This window comes from Sciurus carolinensis, chromosome 8, assembly GCF_902686445.1.
Source record: "Sciurus carolinensis chromosome 8, mSciCar1.2, whole genome shotgun sequence".
NCBI classification, from domain to species: domain Eukaryota; kingdom Metazoa; phylum Chordata; class Mammalia; order Rodentia; family Sciuridae; genus Sciurus; species Sciurus carolinensis.
Genome location: NC_062220.1, coordinates 117,768,983 through 117,788,077, shown reverse-complemented (window position 1 = coordinate 117,788,077; position 19,095 = coordinate 117,768,983). Strand labels below are relative to the sequence as shown.

General features: G+C 39.0%; 1 pseudogene and 1 gene segment (V, D, J or C); both read right to left on the bottom strand.

The window, feature by feature from the left end:
* Window positions 1-1,566: 1,566 nt before the first annotated feature.
* Window positions 1,567-13,869, bottom strand: LOC124991455 (CCR4-NOT transcription complex subunit 7-like; annotated as a pseudogene).
* A 2,690-nt stretch (window positions 13,870-16,559) lies between these two features.
* LOC124991454 (immunoglobulin lambda variable 9-49-like) lies at window positions 16,560-17,071 on the bottom strand. The segment is given in 2 exon segments: window positions 16,560-16,873; window positions 16,995-17,071. Coding segments are annotated over 2 exon segments (360 nt in total).
* Between the last annotated feature and the right edge of the window lie 2,024 nt (window positions 17,072-19,095).

The window sequence follows — 19,095 nt, the reverse complement described above, 5'->3', positions numbered from 1 at the left end:
TGATCTAATGAGTGACATTTTCCCACAAATAATGGCCCACTGAGCTAAGGTTTACACTGGGGATATTTATCTATTATTAAAATGACTACAGTTGAGGAGGCATGAAATAACACAAATTACTTATCTTACTTTGCAGAGATGAGAAGAATCACTCAGATCTTACTACACTAACCTCAGGGTGTTGACAGGGCTGTGCTGCCTTCTGGAAGTTCGAGGGGAGAAACCACCTTTTTGCTTTTTCCAAATTTTAGGGGTCACCTACGTTCATGGCTTGTGGTCACTGATTCAATGTTCAAAGCCAGAAACCCTGAACAGAGATCTTCTCGCATCACACCACTCTGGTCACTTCTTCTCACTTTCTCTTCCACTTTTAAGGACCCTCATGATCCCACTGTCTCAGGTAAATGCCAGGATTATGTCCTGATCTTAATGTGAGCTGATGAGTAACATTAATTCCACATGTAATGTATTATCACTTTATCAAACGTCCTAATATATTCATAGAATTCAGAGAATGCAGTGTACACAACTTTGAGGTCCATTTTCTGATAACCACACTGTTCTTGACAGGGAAACTTTTAACCATTTTTGCATATCATTAAAAATGTGTGGACTGGGGAGATAGCTCAGCTGGTAGAGTGCTTGCCTCACAAGCACAAGGCCCTGAGTTCGATCCCCAGTACCGCAAAAAAAAAAGAAAAAAAAGTGTGAAGACATCATGCAATAGTCACAAGCATATGAACTTGGGGTTTGTTGTACTTTTACATTACACATATATGATTCTTCATAGCACATTGGGTGATTTATAATTATACATGATTTATATTACGATTTCATTTTTATGTTTATCAGAGACTTCTAAGAATGTCCTGTGAACATAAGTCATGAATTCAATATTCTTGTTTGTGACTTCTTAGCACCATGTATAACAAGGAGTCGGGCTATCTCTCCTTTCCCTGTGATTTCATAGCACTGAATAAATCTGAGAGCTGTCATTCCATGTACTATGGAAGGATAATCTTATCCTCAGGCTGCAGTTCAGAGATGTGCAGAGCACATGTGTCCTTGTTTGGGCATCTTTTTTCCTGGCAAGTGCCTGGGAACCCCACAACCCTAATACATATCACGAGTCTGAGTAGTATAGAAGACACCAGGAAGGGTTTCCTGTAATCTACTGGTACCATTGTATGTAGGATCTGCTGAAATTGGAACCATTCTTCTGGGAGTAGGTGAGTGTGGCAGGTGATTCAGGAGAGGCAGAGACAGAGGGAAGTTGACTCAATACAACCTTGACAGGAAACCTGCAAACACAGATAGGAGTAGGAGATGAGGTAAGGGGAGGAGAAAACTTTCTCATGTATTCTGAGACTGAGTGGTTGATGCAAACTAGGACATGAGGCCTGCTGAAGACTCAGGTTGACCTGATCAGTAACGGAGAAGGTGCAGGATGTGTCCAGGTCATAGTGGACACAGACCCTGATTATCACATTGGGGTTGGGCTACTCTAGTTGTCTTTTAATTTTTCACCCTCTGCTTGAGGAGGGAGTTTGAGCAACTGTGTTTTCATCATGGTGGAGGTCTGGTGCTGGAGTGCCCTATGCTCTTTATGAGGTAGTTATCATAAATGACAGGGAGAAAAATCCAATTGAAGGATCTCAAAGAAGTCAAATTCTTCTTTGGGTAAATTAGAGTTGGTCAGGATTTAGATTAAAGAGCCAAAATCCTACCCACTGTGAAAAGATTGTCATTGTACCCCTTCATAGAGGACCACTCTCAAAGTCAGAAGAAGTCCTGCAAAGTACTGGGTCTGAATTCCTTCCTCCTCATGTTTTTAAAATTGGACACCTGATGATGTTAGCAGCTCTACTGAGTTTTGGGCCTACATGTCCTCCATCAAATTAAATGTAAAATTCAACTGTCAGAGTGAAGTTCCCGGAAGGCATTCTGCTTGTTGATTCATAAGTGTCAGTTCTAGCTCAATTATCTTTAACAAGTGTACATTACATTGCAATAGTTGATAGTGATGTTTGGCATTGCACCTAAAAGCTTCTAGGGTCTTGCAAACACACCTGGAATCTTGGTGTTCACAGCAACATAATTATATTTTTGAATAATGATGAATTTTCTTATCTCTTCAACCAGTTTCCAAGCTTAAAGAATCCAAATTCTTTGGTTATTATCTATGTGCCTGTTGCTGCTGGCACAATGAGGGCACTAGAAAATCTAGATGCCAACAATCACAATGTTGCTTTTTATTGAAGATTTTTTTTAGAAAAAAATTTATTGCATATTTATTTGCATCTCTGAGCTCATAGTCCTCCTCCTCCTCATCACAGAGGCAGCACCAAGTGGCTCCAGCAGGTGCCCCAGGGAAAGTGGAGTCAGACTCTGCCTCACCATGCTTCAACATAGTTCTTCACCAAAATTATGCTTCTTTTTAAAAAATTATTTATTATTTATTTTTTACAGACTGCATTTTGATGCATTGTACACAAGTGGGGTACATAATTTTGTTCCTATTTGTACATGATGTAGATTCATACCATTCATTTACTCATACGTGTACATAGGGTAATGATGTCTGTCTCATTCCACCATTTTTCATACCCCTCTCCCTCTCATTTCCCTATACATAATCTAAAATTCCTCCATTCTTCTCTCACTCCTTCCCAAACCCCATTATATATCATCATCCACTTATCAGGGAAAACATTTGGCCTTTGTTTTTTGTGAATTGGTTTATTTGAATTAGCATGATATTCTCCAGTTTAATCCATTTATCTGCAAATGCCATATTGTTCTTCTTTATAGCTGGATGATATTCCATTGTGTATATATACCACAGTTTCTTTATCCATTCATCTGTTGAAGGGCATCTAGGTTGCTTCCACAATCTAGCTATTGTGAATTGAGCTGCTACAAACATTGATGTGGCTGCATCACTGTAGTATACTGATTTTAAGTCCTTTTGGTATAAAGCAAGGAGTGGGATAACTGGGTCTAAAGGTGGGTTCATTCCAAGTTTTCTGAGGATTTTCCACACTGCTTTCCAGAGTGACTGCACCCATTTGCAACTCCACTTGCAATGTAAAAGCGTGCCTTTTTCCCCACATTCACACCAACACCTATTTCTGTTTGTATTCTTGATAATAGCCATTCTAATTGGAGTAAGATGAAATCTTAGAATTGCTTTAATTTGCATTTCTCTAATTACTAGAGATGTTGAACACTTTTTCAATTATTTATTAATCACCTGTATGTCTTCTTCTGTAAAGTGTCTATCCAGTTCCTTGGTCCATTTATTGATTTGGTTCTTTGTATTTTTGGTGTAAAGTTTTGTTAAGTTCTTTATCAATTTTGGAGATAAGTGCTCTATCTGAAGTGCATGTGGAAAAAATTTTCTCCCACTCTGTAGGCTCTCTTTTTTCACATTATTGATTGTATCCTTTGCTGAGAAAAAGCTTTTTAGGTTGAGTTCATCCCACTTATTGATTCTTGATTTAATTTCTTGTGCGTTGGGAGTCTTGTTAAGGAAGTCTGATCCTAAGACAACATGATGAAGATTTGGGCCTACTTTGTCTTGTATTAGGTGCAGAGTCTCTGGTCTAATTCCTAAGTCCTTGATCCATTTTGAGATGAGTTTTGTGCAGGGTAAGAGATAGAGGTTTAATTTTATTTTACTGCATATGGATTTCCAGTTTTCCCAGCACCATTTGTTGAACAGGCTATCTTTTCTCCATTGTAAGTTTTTGACTTCTTTGGCTGTATTTAGGTGGGTTTGTCTCTGTGTCTTCTGTTCTGTACCATTGGTCTTCCTGTCTATTTTGTTGCCAATACCATGCCATTTTTTGTTACTATTACTCTGTAGTATAGTTTGGGGTCTGGAATTGTGCTACCACCTGTTTCACTTTTCTTGCTCAGGATGGTTTTGGCTATTTGAGGTCTCTTATTCTTCCAGATGAAGTTCATGATTGCCTTTTATATTTCTATGAGGAATGTCTTTGGGATTTTAAATGGAATTGCCTTGCATCTGTATAGCACCTTTTGTAGAATGGCGATTTTGTTTATTAATTCTGCCTACCCAAGAACATGGGAGATCTTTCCATCTTCTAAGGTTTTCTTCAATTTCTTTATTTAGTGTTCTGTAGTTCTCAATGTAGAGATCTTTCACCTCTTTCATTAGATTGGTTCCCAAGTATTTTATTTTTTTCCAAGCTATTGTGAATGGGCTGGTTTTCTTAATTTCTCTTTCTGAGAATTCATCACTTATGAATAGAAATGCATTAGATTTATGTGTGTTGATTTTATATCCTGCTACTTTGCTGAATTCACTTGTTAGTTCTCGAAGTTTTCTAGTGGAGTTTTTTGGATTCTCTAAATATAGAATAATATCATCAGCAAATAGTGATGGCTTGATTTCTTCTTTTCCTATTTGTATCCCTTTAATTTCTTTGGTCTGTCTAATTGCTCTGGGTAGTGTTTCAAGGATGATGTTGAATAGAAGTGGTGAAAGACAGCATCCCTGTCTTCCTCCAGTTTTTAGAGGGAATGTTTTTAGTTTTTCTCCATTAAGAATGATGTTGGCGATGGGCTTAGCATAGATAGGCTTTACAAGGTTGAGGTAGTATGTTCCTACTACTCCTGCTTTTTCTAGTGTTATAAGCATGAAAGGGTGCTGTTTTTATCAAATGCTTTCTCAGCAACTATTGAAATAATTTTATGATTGTTAACTTTAAGTCTACTGATGTGATGAATTACATATATGGATTTCTGCATGTTGAAAAAGGCTTGCATCTCTGGGATAAATCATAGTTGATTATGATGCACTATCTTTTTAATACATTTTTGCATGTGATTTTGTGGTATCATGTTAAGCATTTTTGCATCTATGTTTGTCACAGATATTGGTCTAAAGTTTTCTTTCCTTGATGAGTCTTTGTCTGGTGTTGGTATCAGAGTGATACTAGTCTCATAGAATGAGTTTGGAAGGGTTCCCTCCTTTTCTATTTCCTGGAATATTTTGAGGAGTATTGGTATTAGTTCTTCTTTAAAGGTCTTGTAGAATGCGGCTAAGAATGCATCTGGTTCTGGGCTTTTCTTGGTTGGTAGGCTTTTGATGGCTTCTTCTATTTCACTGCTTGAAATTCATCTGTTTAAATTGTGTACATCTTCCTAATTTTGGGGAGGATCATATGTCTCTAAAAATTTGTCAACGTCTTTGATATTTTCTATTTTGTTGGGGTATAGATTTTCAAAGTAGCTTCTAATTATGTTATGTATTTCAATGGTGTCTGTCATAATCTTTCCTTTTTCACCATGAATTCTAGTTATTTGAGTTTTCTCTCTCCTTCTCTTCATTAGTGTGGCTAAGTGTTTATCAATTTTGTTTCCTTTTTCAAAGAACCACCTTTTTGTTTTGTCAATTTTTTGAATTGTTTCTCTTGTTTCAATTTCATTGATTTCAGCTCTGATTTTAATTATTTCCTGTCTTCTACTATTTTTGGTGTTGATCTGTTCTTTTTTTTTATAGGGCTTTGAAATGTAATGTTAGGTCATTTCATTGTTGACTTTTAATTTTTTTATGTATGAACTCAATGCAATGAACTTTCTTCTTAGTACTGCTTTCAGAGTGTTCCAGAGATTTTGACATGTTGTGTTGCTGTTTTCATTTACCCCTAAGAATTTTTTTATTTCTTTCCTGATGTCTTCTGTTATTATTGCATCTTTCAATAGCATATTATTTAGTCTCCGGGTGTTGGAGTAGTTTTTATTTGTTATTTTATCGTTGAATTCTAATTGTACTACATTATGGTCTGATAGGATACAAGGTAGTATCTATTTTTTTGTATTTACTAACGGCTTCTTTGTGGCATAGCATATGGTTTATTTTGGAGAAGGATCCATGAGCTGCTGAGAAGAAAGCATATTTTCTTGATGATGGATGAGATACTCTGTAAATGTCCATTAAGTCTATATCATTGATTGTATTACTTAGTTATATAGTTTCTTTGTTCAATTTTTGTTTGGAGGATCTATCCAGTGGTCATAACAGTGTGCTAAAGTCACCTACTATTACTGTGTTTTTGTCTATTTGATTCTTAAAATTGAGAATGGTTTGTTCGGTGTACATAGATGCTCCATTATTTGGAGCATAAATATTTAAAATCATTATGTCTTGCTGATTTATGCTTCCCTTAAGCAGTATGCAATGTCCTTCTTTATATCCCTTCTAATTTAGATTTGAAGTTCACTTTATCTGATATGAGGATGGAGACCCCTGCCTTTCTACTGAGTCCATGTGCATGGTATGTTTTTCCCCATCCTTTCACCTTTAGTCTGTGGATGTCTTTTTCTATGAGATGAGTCTCTTGAAGACAGCTTATTTTTGGGTCTATGTTTTTAATCCAATCTGCCAGTCTATGTCTTTTGATTATTGAGTTTAGGTCATTAACATTCAGGGTTATTTTTGTGATATGATTTGTATTCCTGATCATTTTTGTCTATTTTTGGTTTTTAACTTGGTTTCTCCCTTGGCTTTTCCTTTAGGGTAGTTCCTTCTTTTACTAACTTGCATTGTTGTTTTTCACTTCCTCCTCATGAAATATTTTGCTGAGAATGTTCTGTATTGCAGGCTTTCTATTTGTAAATTCTTTTTACTTTTGTTCATTGTGGAAAGATTTTATTTCATCATCAAATCTGAAGGTTTTGCTGGGTGTAGGAATCTTAATGGACACCCATGTTCTTTCAGAGTTTGAAATATATTGTTCCAGGCCCTTTTTGCTTTTAGGGTGAGGGATGAGAAATCTGCTGCTCTCTGTATTGGTTTCCCCTTATAAGAAATCTGATGTTTTTCTCTTGCAGCCTTTAAAATTCTATCTTTATTTGGTATGCGAGGTATTTTAATTGTAATGTGACTTGGTGTGGATCTGTTGTGCTTTTGTGCATTTGGTGTTCTATAAGACCTTGTATTTGATTTTCCATTTCATTTTTCAGTTTTGAAAAACTTTCTGATATTATTTTATTGAATAGGTTGTTCATTTCTTTAGTTTGTATATCTGTGCCTTCCTCAATCCCAATAATTTTTAAATTTGATCTTTTCATGATATCCTCTAATTCTTGGAAGTTCTGGTCATAATTTCTTAACATCTTCTCAGTTTGTTCAACTTTATTTTCAAGATTAAATATTTTACCTTCATTGTCTGAGATTCTCTCTTCCATGAGATCTATTCTGTTGTTGATCCTTTCTATTGAGTGTTTAGTTTGCTGTATTGTTTCTTTCATTTCAAGTATTTCTGTTTCTTTGTTTTTTCCAAAATCTCTATCTCTTTATTGAAGTGTTCTTTTGCTTTCTGCACTTGCTCTTTTAACTGTTTATTGGAGCGATCATTCATTTTCTGCGTTTACTTTCTTTTCTCATATTTTGTTTCAAAGATCATTTTAATTATGCAGATTCTAAACTCTTTTTTCTGTCATTTCTACTGATATGCTGTCATTGGCTTCTATCAAAATAGCATCTTGTTTTGTTAGGGACACTTTCTTCTCCTGTTTTTTTTTTTTTTCATATTGTTTCTGAATATTTCCCTCTAACTTTGATGATCTGAGGTACTGAAATTTCCCCCATGTAGGTTTATTGTGATCCTGCAGTTTTCTAGTCCTCTCCTTTGAAGGGAATATCAATATTAGCAGCAGAACAAAGGAAGTGCAGTCCTGAACCAGATAGCCTCTATAAATACTTGAACATTAATGAAAAAAACTGGATGAGTTTGATTATTATTTACAGTATTCTTAGTGGTGCACAAAGAGGATGGGAAAAGGTGTAGGATGTAAGTGAGTAAATAGAGGTATCTGTCAAAGTGCCTCCAGTCTCCTGTTGGTGTTTCAGGAATGAAGCTGCCCTTCCAATGATATTAGCTATGCCCTGAGGAATAATTCAAAATGCCTGCAGCAGCCCCCAAAGAAGTTGGGGCACCTCAGTGAGGGCATGCTGAGTCAGTGTGGGGTTGGCCAGCGGCCGCCTTGTCTGGCATCAGTCTCAAAATTATGCCTCTTGGTAAGAGAATATTGGTGGAAAATATGGTTAGAAAGATTGAAAAGTATGAAAAATCCATGCCTTCTACTATCATTTCCATATAATGTATTATCTTTTCTTAAAATAACTATAACTTTTAGAGTCTGGTATCATGGAACTAGACCTGCAGTACGTACAGGTCTATGTACATCAAACAAACCCTTCTCAATTTTAAGAATCAAATAGACAAAAACACAGTAATAGTAGGTGACTTTAACACACCGCTCTGACTAGTAAAGCAGTAATGGGTACCCAGGGAAACCCAGTGGGGGCATCTTTCTATGAACTTCAGACTTATCTTCTTAATGGAATTCAGAACCCAGCTGGTAGGATCATTACCCTGGAAAAATTTAAGTTACAAAGCAAGTCAGAAAAAGGGACTCAAAATTTGAGCATAAAGAATGTGGTCTGACCAGTCTGAGAGGAGAGACAAAGCTTCCAGGACTGAGCCATTTTGGGGTCAGAATGATGCCTGGGGTCAACACAAATGCAGTCCCTTCTCCTCTCTCCTGCCACTGGAGGGTGGAGAAGCTCTCCTTTGTGCGACCCAAAGGTGGAGGAATGATGTTTCACAATAAGGCCAAGTGGATCCTGACATTTCTGTCAAAGGAAGCACATCAGAAAAAGTGCTGCATCCTGGAATCATGGGGCTGTAGCCCTGGGTGGGACAGAGATGTCAGAACCTGAAGTGTTCAGGATAGTCTAGAAGGAAGGTGTGTGTGTATGTGTGTGTGTGTGTGTGTGTGTGTGTGTTAGAGAGAAACAGGGATAGAGTATGAATAAATATGTCTGTGTTCCTCTGTCAGGAAGTTATTTCCAAACTCTGAGTTAGAATATGAGTTCCAATGGCCCCTGTTCTTCTCATGATTCTGCATACTCTGGGATCTGGCTCTACTTGCAAAGCTGTCCCTGATGATGATGCTCTGTAAGACCCTCCAGGATTCTGGAGCCTGCAGCTAAAGATGACCAATTGTACTGAAGCCTGCTTCCATTGGAGCAGTTTATTGTAAGTAAAGTAAATAGCTTTGTACTCAGCCATTTGCTACAAATTCCACATAGAGACACCCTGTGGAGTGAGGGTTTGCCTGCCCTCATCCTAAGTGCAAGTGTAGGATACAGGCACAAGACCCACAGGTGCAGGGTCCTCAGGGCTTAGAAGCTCAGTGCAGGGATGCAACACATATCCTGTATATTCGTACCCCGATTCCACAACCATGAGCTGCTGTGGCCCTCTCCATATCCCCATATGTCTCTTGGGGATATGGAGAGATTTTCTTTTACTTTTATTTTGCAAAATCACTAAAGAATTGAACCTCAGAGAACTGAGCAAAATGATTCCAATGGCTGGGTTATAGCTGGGACATCTTAGCAAACAGATTCTAGGGTTGAAGGAAAATAATGGCCTAAATGAGAGATGCTTCCCACCTTCCCCTGATGTTTAGTTCAAGACTCCCTTTGTGTAGGGCCTTAGTGCACACAGAGAAAAAAGAAAAAGAAAAAAGAAAAGTAAGAAAATATAGTCAAAAATTAAAAGAAGAAAAATCACCAGCTTCTACATGTAGGTGCACAATAACTAAATGGAAATGCTATTTGTTGGAAATAATTGAATCATATAGTCATATTGAAGAGAATTATGAGGATGGAGGAAAAATTCAACAATGTGACAAGCATAGGAATAAGATATGAAAGTTTCCATGGTGGTATGAGTCCTGGTGACCCTCCTGCCTAGAGATGGACATTGGAGAGTGGAAACTGCACAAGAAACATTTTGTGTGTCTTTAAAACCTAATGGGGATCTTGGTGAAGATGTGACACTGCCAGAGAGAGGCCTGATGGAGGAAAGAGCAGAAGGGAGATGGGAGAGGTGGGTCTGAGGGAGGGCATCAGTGAGAGTCCATGAGGCTGTGTCAAGTGGACATGTGGAACTGGTGCAGTGGAGAATGTATGACCAGGGTCAGGGTCACTGCTTCGCCCTTGGATATGACACTAGTGAGACAAGGTTCTTACTTCATGGAGTGTGATGATGCATCTGCCTAGTGAATAAACATGTCTGTGCCCATCTGCATTTCCAGTTACTGACTATGGTGTCTATTTTCTTGTTTCTTCACTGGGGAGACTATGGAGATATGCCCTTAGGCTCTATTTTCTTATTCATTTGACGCTTCCCGAGATGTCCTGTTGTATGTGTCAGTGTACAGGTATAAACTATGTGTTTCTGCCTTCCGTTCATGGATGTATCTTGCTGCAGAGGAGTCTACATTTCAGGCACCTACTCAGAAGCTTCACACTGAAGAGGGAAAGGTCAAAGATCTGGGAACCCACAGGCTTTTTAACATTTCCTCATTATTTGAAATTTTGTGTGAAATGATAACTGCTTCTGCCATGAGCTAGAGCACAGTAATAATGAGCTTCATCTTCTGGCTGCATTCCAGAGATGAGCAAATTCCCACCTTGGCTTTTATATCTTTGAATCCAGAGAAGCAACTGGGGACTCCAGATTTTCATGCTTGACTGAGTCTAAGTCGTAGCCGAGAAGACACTGGGGAGGTTTCCTGGATTCTGCTGGTAGTAGCTGTTCCAATAGTTATAAAAAAATAAGGCCACTGCTCAGGGATCTGGTGAGTCTAGCAGATGATCCAGGAGTTATGACGGTGGGGCAGGGTTGGCTGCTGAGTCAGCATAGGTTGGGAGAGAGAACCAGTCAACAAAGAGAAACATTGGTGCTAGTGCAGAGGCCACATTTAAACTGTTGAGAGTATAAATCAGAACAATAAAATGAACAGTGAAGCTAATGAAGACTATGACGCATGTCCCTACTTCAGCAGTGAAATAGCAGGAACAGGAAGAGAGGAGTACAGGCCATGGTGGACACAGTTCCCTGAGCCCTACAGAGGAGCTGGGAGCCCTAGTTCTCCTTTTCTTTCCCATCCTCTGGAGAAGGGGACTGTTCATGCAAATGTGTTTCCATCATGACTTTTCCAGCCCCTTCTTAAGCCATGGTGCTGGAGCTCAGCTCACACTGCAGACTCAGCATTTTGCCCCTTGGGGAAACCCTGGGAGGAATCTGCTGAAAAAAATGTCAAGCACCTTATTTAGGGGCTCTTCCAGAATTTCCATCCAGCACTCAGACCAGGGTTACTTTGAGTGAATGCTCTTTACTAAGCAGTTGAATAGGGACAACCAGGCAGTTCCACAGTGTGCCCTGCAGGCCATAGGACACACAGCTCCTCTTGACCCAGAGGACTGAGAGCCCAGGTGGTTTCTGTAATTCACCAGGTTACTGTCTCCATACACATAAGTATGGTGTGAGTCCTAGATAATTTGCTACCAATTTATTGGGTGTAAGTACTGTGTTTTGCCATTTCAAGAAGTCATGTCTCTCTTTGCCAGGTATAAATGTACAATATAAAGTGTTACTAACTTATTGAAGATGTTGTAAAAGTGATATCCTTTTATTGATAAATAATTCAGAATAAACACACTTACTTGGTACCTATTCTGAATCAATCTTTGAATTTGAAGTACTATCATATAAACTGACATGTGCCTTGATGTATACTTTAGATAATACAATAGTTTAACTATTTAATAAACCCTCAGAAGAACAAGAGAATGGAAAGGTTATAGCTGCTGGGCTTGTCCCAGACCATATTGTACAGAATGAATTCCAGACCAGCTCATACATTTTCTGCCAATCATTATTTCCTTCCTTTATGCACTTCATTCAATGCAGAAGCAGTTCTGCTGACAACAAGCTCAACCTTTTTAAATTTTTTAAATTTTTTCTAACTTGTTGTATATGACATTAGAATACATTTATTCATTTTGATAGATCATACATAAATGGAGTGTAATCTCTCATTTTTCTGATTATACATGTAGTATGATCACATCAATCATGCAGTCATCTATATACAAGAGGTAAAAATGTCTGCTTCATTCTACTATCATTCCTACCCCCTACCCCTTCCTCTCCCTTCACTCCCCTCTACCTAATATAAAGTAACTCTATTTTTCCCTATACCCCCTCCTTATTGTGATTTAGCATCCACATGTCAGAGAAAACATTCTGCTTTTGCGTTTTTAGATTTGGCTTATTTCACTTAGCATAATATTCTCTATCTCCATCTATTTACCAAAAAAAAAATGCCATAATTTCATCCTTCTTCAGAACTGAGTAATATTACCTCATCTATATCTATCTATCTGTCTACCACATTTTCTTTATTCATTCATCTGTTGAAGGACATCTAGGTTGGTTCTGTGTTTTAGCTATTGTGAATTGAGCTGCTATAAACATTGATGTGACTGCGTCACTATAGTATGTTGATTTTAAGTTCTTTGGGTATAAACGGAGAAGTGGGATAATTGGGTCAAATGGTGGTTCCATTCCAAGTTTTCTGAGGGATCTCCATACTGCTTTCCATAATTGTTGTACCAATTTGCACTCCCATCAAGAATATATGAGTGTACCTTTTCCCCCACATGGTAGCCAACACTTATTGTTGCTTGTATTCTTGATAAGTGCCATTCTGATTAATTGAGATGAAACTACTAGAAGTAGGCCCAAAATTTCACCATGTCAGCCTCAGATCTGACTTTTTTAACAAGATCCCTAAAGCATAAGAAGTTAAATCAAGAATCAATAAATACGATGGATTCAAACTAAAAAGCTTCTTTTCAGCAAAAGAAGCAATCAATAAGGTGAAGAGAGAGCCTATAGATTGGGGGAAAACATTTACCACATGCACCTCAGATAAAGCATTAACCTCTAGGATATATAAAGATCTCAAAAAACTTAACAGTAAAAAAAGAAGTAACACAATCAATAAATGGGCTAAGGAACTGAACAGATACTTCACAGAGGAAGAAATACAATCAATCAACAAATAGATGAAAAAATGTTCAACATTACTAGCAATTAGAGAAATGCAAATCAAAACTACTCAAAGATTTCATCTCAGTCCAATCAGAAATCCTTCAATCTTTATGTGCAAGTTCTTGCATTAGAATCATTTGTGGGATATTGGGTTGAGGTCTTAAATGTCAAAGATTTGGGGAGTCACATGATGAATTTTGACCTCTAGATTTGACATTTTGTCAATGAATACCTCATTAACTCTTAGTTAATATAAAAGTTGCTAGATATTTATAAACTCACCCTACTCTACAGTGCATTCACTCATGGACTTTATCTTCTGTGCTCAGCATTTTTACCACCATCCACCCCCTCCTGTGGATTCTTTACTCAGAACTTGGAGCTCTATCATGGGCTTCTGCACTGTCCTCATGTAAATCCATGGAATCCAGTCCATCCTACTGGTCACCTTCCCCACACTCAAGGCCATGTTCCTCACTTCTTCCCTAGACCTAAGGTCAAATTTCTCATTTGACACTACCTCTTGAAAAAGTTTAGAACCTCAACTTTAAATGTCTAGAAATCAGCATCAGTCATGATCTTTGCTTGAATTCTATGTTTCTCTCTGGGTTTCCTTTTCTGATGAATTCAGAGGGTCAATCTGGATACACACACAGTTTTTAATTTTTTGTCAGGCAGTGTTCTGGGCTCTGTATATACAGAAATGGCAAAATAAAACAAAATTTCTTTTCTGAACAAACTTAGTTCCCATAGGAGAAACACATAGTGAGCAGAGTCATGTTGAATTGTCCTCATGTGGCTGACATCTTCCTGAACATGCTCACCCAGAGCATCTGGAGTCCACTTCTGACTGGTGAGGGCACTTTCCCTCCCACAGGACATCAGCTCTGAACATGTCCACACACTCTCCATAACCGCCCATCACTGTGTAATTCCCTGTTCTGCTCCAGGTGCACGGCTCACCTGAGTCAAGCAGAGTCCCTGGGTAGCTTTTCTCTACCTCCTTTCTTCTTTATCTTTTCTTTATATTACATACATGGTATTCAGTGGGCTAATTCACATAAATGTTATGGTAACAGCATTTTTCTACCTAAATAAACTCCTCTAGATACTTTTCTACATCGAGATAAAATAAACATTTCCCATTCAAAACCTCTTTGAGCTTCTTCCCAGCCATCCTGTCTCAACTCCTACTCCTATATCCTTTACAAAGCCACAGGTAGATTAGATTTGATTTTCCCAAACAGGATTCCTTTTCCTGGACCACAGGGTCACTTTGTCTGAGTCCTTCTGGTCCTTCTGACCCTACCTCATTATCTTCACTTATGACCAGGTTCCAAATCACCTACTAGAAAATCCTTAGCACCATGAGTTGGGTGGGCATTTCCTTTCACAGTAATACTGTATGAGGAAAATTCTAAACCTAAAATTTTAACCAATTTTGCCAATATTTCCATAATTAAAATTTAAACATAGAAATTCACAGCAAATAATAAGAATACAATTCTACCTACATTTTCATTTGATGTAAAAATTTACACTTGATGTGACTCTTGCATATTTTACCATCATTTTCTTTAACTATTTAATATTCTAACATTGAAAGAGATGAATATCACTTTGATTGTAATCATTTATCCAGAATCAAAAATTAACATGCATTCAAATGCACATGAAATTTGAATAGAACATTGACTTTAATCATGAACAACTTCAAAAAGTGTCTCACCTGACATCCTGAAGAACTACTTGTTAAGATAATCTAACTTGAAAATTTTGTTAAGGAGAATTTAGTTCTTCCTCAGGTAAGTGGTTTAAACATCACACTCAATCTCATCACACTCAATATCATGATCTGATATTGACTTTCCAACTCAAAACTCTATATTTCTGTCATATCCAAATCAAGTGTTATTGTCTTATGGATTTATATAAGGCCTGAATTCTTTGTGTAGGAATAAGAGATAATGAGGAAATGAAATTGAACATGACTCTATGTCTGAGCACATATTAACACATGCATATTTGCTCAACTCCTGGCCTTCTCTGAACAGTGATAGAGGAGGCCAGGTGTTAGAGAATTCCACCCTAAAACCAACTCTGTGGGGCCACTCCTAGTCATCCTTCCCATCTTCATTCCGGCCTGGTGGAACTTCCCAGACCTGGGACCTTGATAGCCATTCACAGCAAGACTCATGTCCTGTCATAAGGAGTCAAATGTACTTTAATCAGAATTATTGTGTGTGCATATAAAGTTAACATTATGGAATGAGAAGTCTGGACTTTGTCCTGGCTCCTGTTGGGTAAACTCTTTGTCCCAGGAATTTCCAAAGGGCCCACATCTGAGTCTATGCTCAGGAGTTGATTCATGGTCTGTCTGCAGAGAGTGTAATAAAGGAGAATGAGCATATGAGAGAGACCCAGTGGATGCCTAGAAATGTGGAGCTTTGTGAACATTCTATTAGAATAATCTCCTTATCTTAATGGACTTGAGGGGGCTGGAGATTGAGTCGAATTTAATTGAATTATGTTGATTAAGGGAAAAAGATTCAATAACTACTCTGGATTCTCATTTCTTGAGTGAACTTCTATGCTGGGTAATCCTATGTAAAACTAGCAGCAGAGTGATTCATTCTGAGTATAAGGATACTTCAAGTCTGTGAACTCTTTGAAGTAGCCTGTCTCTTAACTGACTTGATATTTGTAGGCTTTAGAATAAGGCGGTAATCTTCGACAGAACAGAGCTTTCATTTTGTTCTGTGACTAATTTTTATCAGTTAGCACACCTGAGATGTTCATTGGACTCTTTAAGTTGTGGTGAAACGACACTCAGTGTATTTTATCTGGAAATTCTGAACATGATTGGTGATTCAAGCAAAGTCAGTACTAACCTGCGAGATCTGTCTGACCTTGATCCAGGGAACTAGAAGTATAACAAGTTGTAGAGTGATTTTATCTGCTCATGAATAAAGTCACTGTATGAACAACAAAGGGGCAACTGCCAAAGCTGCCTCAGTTACAGAGTGGGCTCAGAATCCCCATGCTGGGTGTTGCATTAGTTCTCTCTCTTTATGGTACTGTCTCTCTCTAACAGTTAGCAACAAACACCCTGAGAGCCCTGTGTACATGTAAGTGGAGGAAGGTGGCAAGGTGGGTAAAGCCCAGGTGGACAATGTGTGCACACGTTACCCGGTGAGTTGGGGTCAAGGTCTGAAATTTCAAGGGAAATATTCAGTTCCCGTCACTGTAGAGAATACTCATAATTGTTTAATATGGACAAAAGAAACAGAAGATGGTGACAAAAAAACTGTATGTTGAACACATCTGTAAACAGCTTTACAATCTCTAAAATTCCACCAGGAGACTCATGAATGGAAACAACCACACATGTCCAAATACAGACTCTGTATTTCAAACACTGCTAAGAACATCTTTGTATGTGGGGGATATTCAATATGAATTAAATTTGCAAAATACCTGGAAGGAATTATTAATGAGGGTCAGGAGGCTCCTTCTGACCTGTGAGTCAGGACACTGGGAAGTGAAAGGGTACCAGGGCAGATCAGCCTGCTGGTTTTTGTCTTACTTCCCTTCTGCCTGTGTTACTGTGGGTTACTCACTGCCATGGCCTGCCCCACAGTAGTAGACACTCTCATCCTGTTCCTGGATGTTCTGGATGGTCAGGTACCGATCCAGGCCAGAGCCTGAGCCTGAGAAGCGATCAGGAATCCCTTCCCCCTTGGAACCCACCATGCCACTACTGCCCACTAGCATCACAAACCGGGGACTCTTCCCTGGGCTTTGCTGGTACCATCCCACTACATAATTACTGTAGCCACTGCTGAGGGTGCAGGTGAGTTTGACTGTTCGTCCCAGGGAGGCAGATGCAGAGGGTGTCTGAGTCAGCACAGGTTGGGAGAGGGAACCTGTAAACACAGACACATCACAGTGGAAGGCAGAGACAGGGTGCAGGTATTTGGGGATCTGAGACAGTGAGGACAGACTCAGGATAGGGTTCCGCCTTGGGGAACAGAGGTCAGATCCTACCTGGGCAGTAAGCGAGCATGAAAAGGAAGAAAAGAGTCCCGACCATGTTGGACAAGTTTCCTGAGCTCCAGAGCTGGTGTGGGCTGCCCCCAGCCTTTCTTATCCCTTCCCACTGGCCTCAGGGAGGAGCAGCTCATGCAAATGTGCCTCCACCCACTGCCTCTCACTGTCTGCCCTTCTTCTGGGCCTGGAAGGATGAACATAAAGCCTGGAGTGTGGTGATGCTTTCATTTGCCTGATGGGCAGAACTGGGAGGAAGCAGGTCCTAGTAAAGCAAGAATTAAAGAGAGGTAATCAGTGTACTAGGGAATCTGGTTGGGTCAAGAACATGGAAGTTGAAGACCTCCCCTGGGAGATTGGAATGTTAATGTCTCTAGGGCCCTTTAATTACAAAAATTACTGATTTTACTACCCCTCCCAAAATATTGCAAACATACAGTTGTTAATTAATGCCTCCTGGTCTGCTTCCTGCCTACATCAATCCATTTAACACTTCCCCCTTGCCTTATGCTTCTCACCCATTGTCCATTCCACTGGAATCTCCTGGGTATCTCCTGGACCCAGTCAGGAAAGCAAAAAGGAGAGATAAGGGGGAAGAGACCAGGAGAACAAAGAAAATCTAAAATATATAAAAGATGCAAGACACTCTCACTTCTTAGGATACCAGAACACCTTCTGTGGGCCCCTTCTCCCTCCCTGGAGAAGACTGTATTACTATTTTTAAATAAACCCTTTCTTCTACACTTGTCTGTGTGCTTCTCTAATGTTCAAACTTCAACATTTTTCCAGAGTGGAAGTTGATTGAACTGGGTAAGAAGTTTGCTCAAATTCCAGAGTTTAGGCGACTGATCAAATGAATGATATTTACCAGAAACACTGGGCTATTGGATTAAGGAAAATTGTGACACATATCTATATTTATAAATGACTATAAATTAGGAGGCAGGAACCAACACAAATTACTTAGCTTACATTTGCAGATGTCAGAAGAGTGACATGGATTTCACTGGGTTAACCTCTGGGTGTTGACAGGGTTGTGCTCCTTTCTGGAGGTTCCAGGGGAGAAACCATCTTTTTGCTTTGTCCATATTCTAGGGATCACCCTCATTCCTTGGCTGGTGGTTACTAATTCCATCCTCAAAGTCAGAAATGCTGAATGGAGACCTTCTCACATCACACCACTCTGGTCACTTCTTCTCACTTTCTCATCCACTTTTAAGAATCCTCATGATCCCACTGTCTCCAGGTAAATTCCAGGATTATGTCCTGAGCTTAATGCGAGCTGACAAGTAACATTAATTTCACATGAAATTTATTATCACTTCATCATACAACCTAACAGGGATCGAGGCGTGCATGTCTCTGGGGTCCATTGTTCTGCTAACCATACTGCTCCTCCCAGGGGAACTTTTAAACATTTTTGCATACTCATTAAAAATGTATTAAGACATCACCCCAAAGTCACCAGCATATGAAGTTGGGGTTTGTTGTGCCTTTACATTACACATATATGGTTCTTCATAGCACATTTGGGTAATTTATAATCATACATGATTTATACTATGATTTCATTATTATGTATATCAGAAAGCCACTAGGAATGTCCTGTGAACGTATGTCATGAATTCGATATTCTGGTTTGTGACTTTTTAGCACCATGTATAACACAGAGGTGGGTTAGCTCTCCTTTCCATGTGGATTAATAGCACTGAGTAAATCTTAGAACTGTCATTCCATGTGCTATGTAATTACCAGCTTATCCTCAGGCTGCAGCTCAGAAATGGGCAGAACACCTGTATTTCTGAAGGCATCTTTAGTCCAGGTAAGTGCTTGAGGACCCCAGAACTCTGATACTTACCTTAAGTCTGAGTAGCATAGAAGACAGCAGGCAAGTTTCCCTGTAATCTACTGGTACCACTGTATGTGGGACCTGCTGAAATTAAAGTCACTGTTCGGGAGTAGGTGAGTCTGGCAGGTAAACCAGGAAATGCAGAGACAGGGCAATTGACGCAGTACAACCTGGGAGAGGGAACCTGCAAGCACAGATAGGAGTAGGAGTGAGGTAGGGGCAAGAGAAAAAATGTCTCATGGTTTCTGAGAC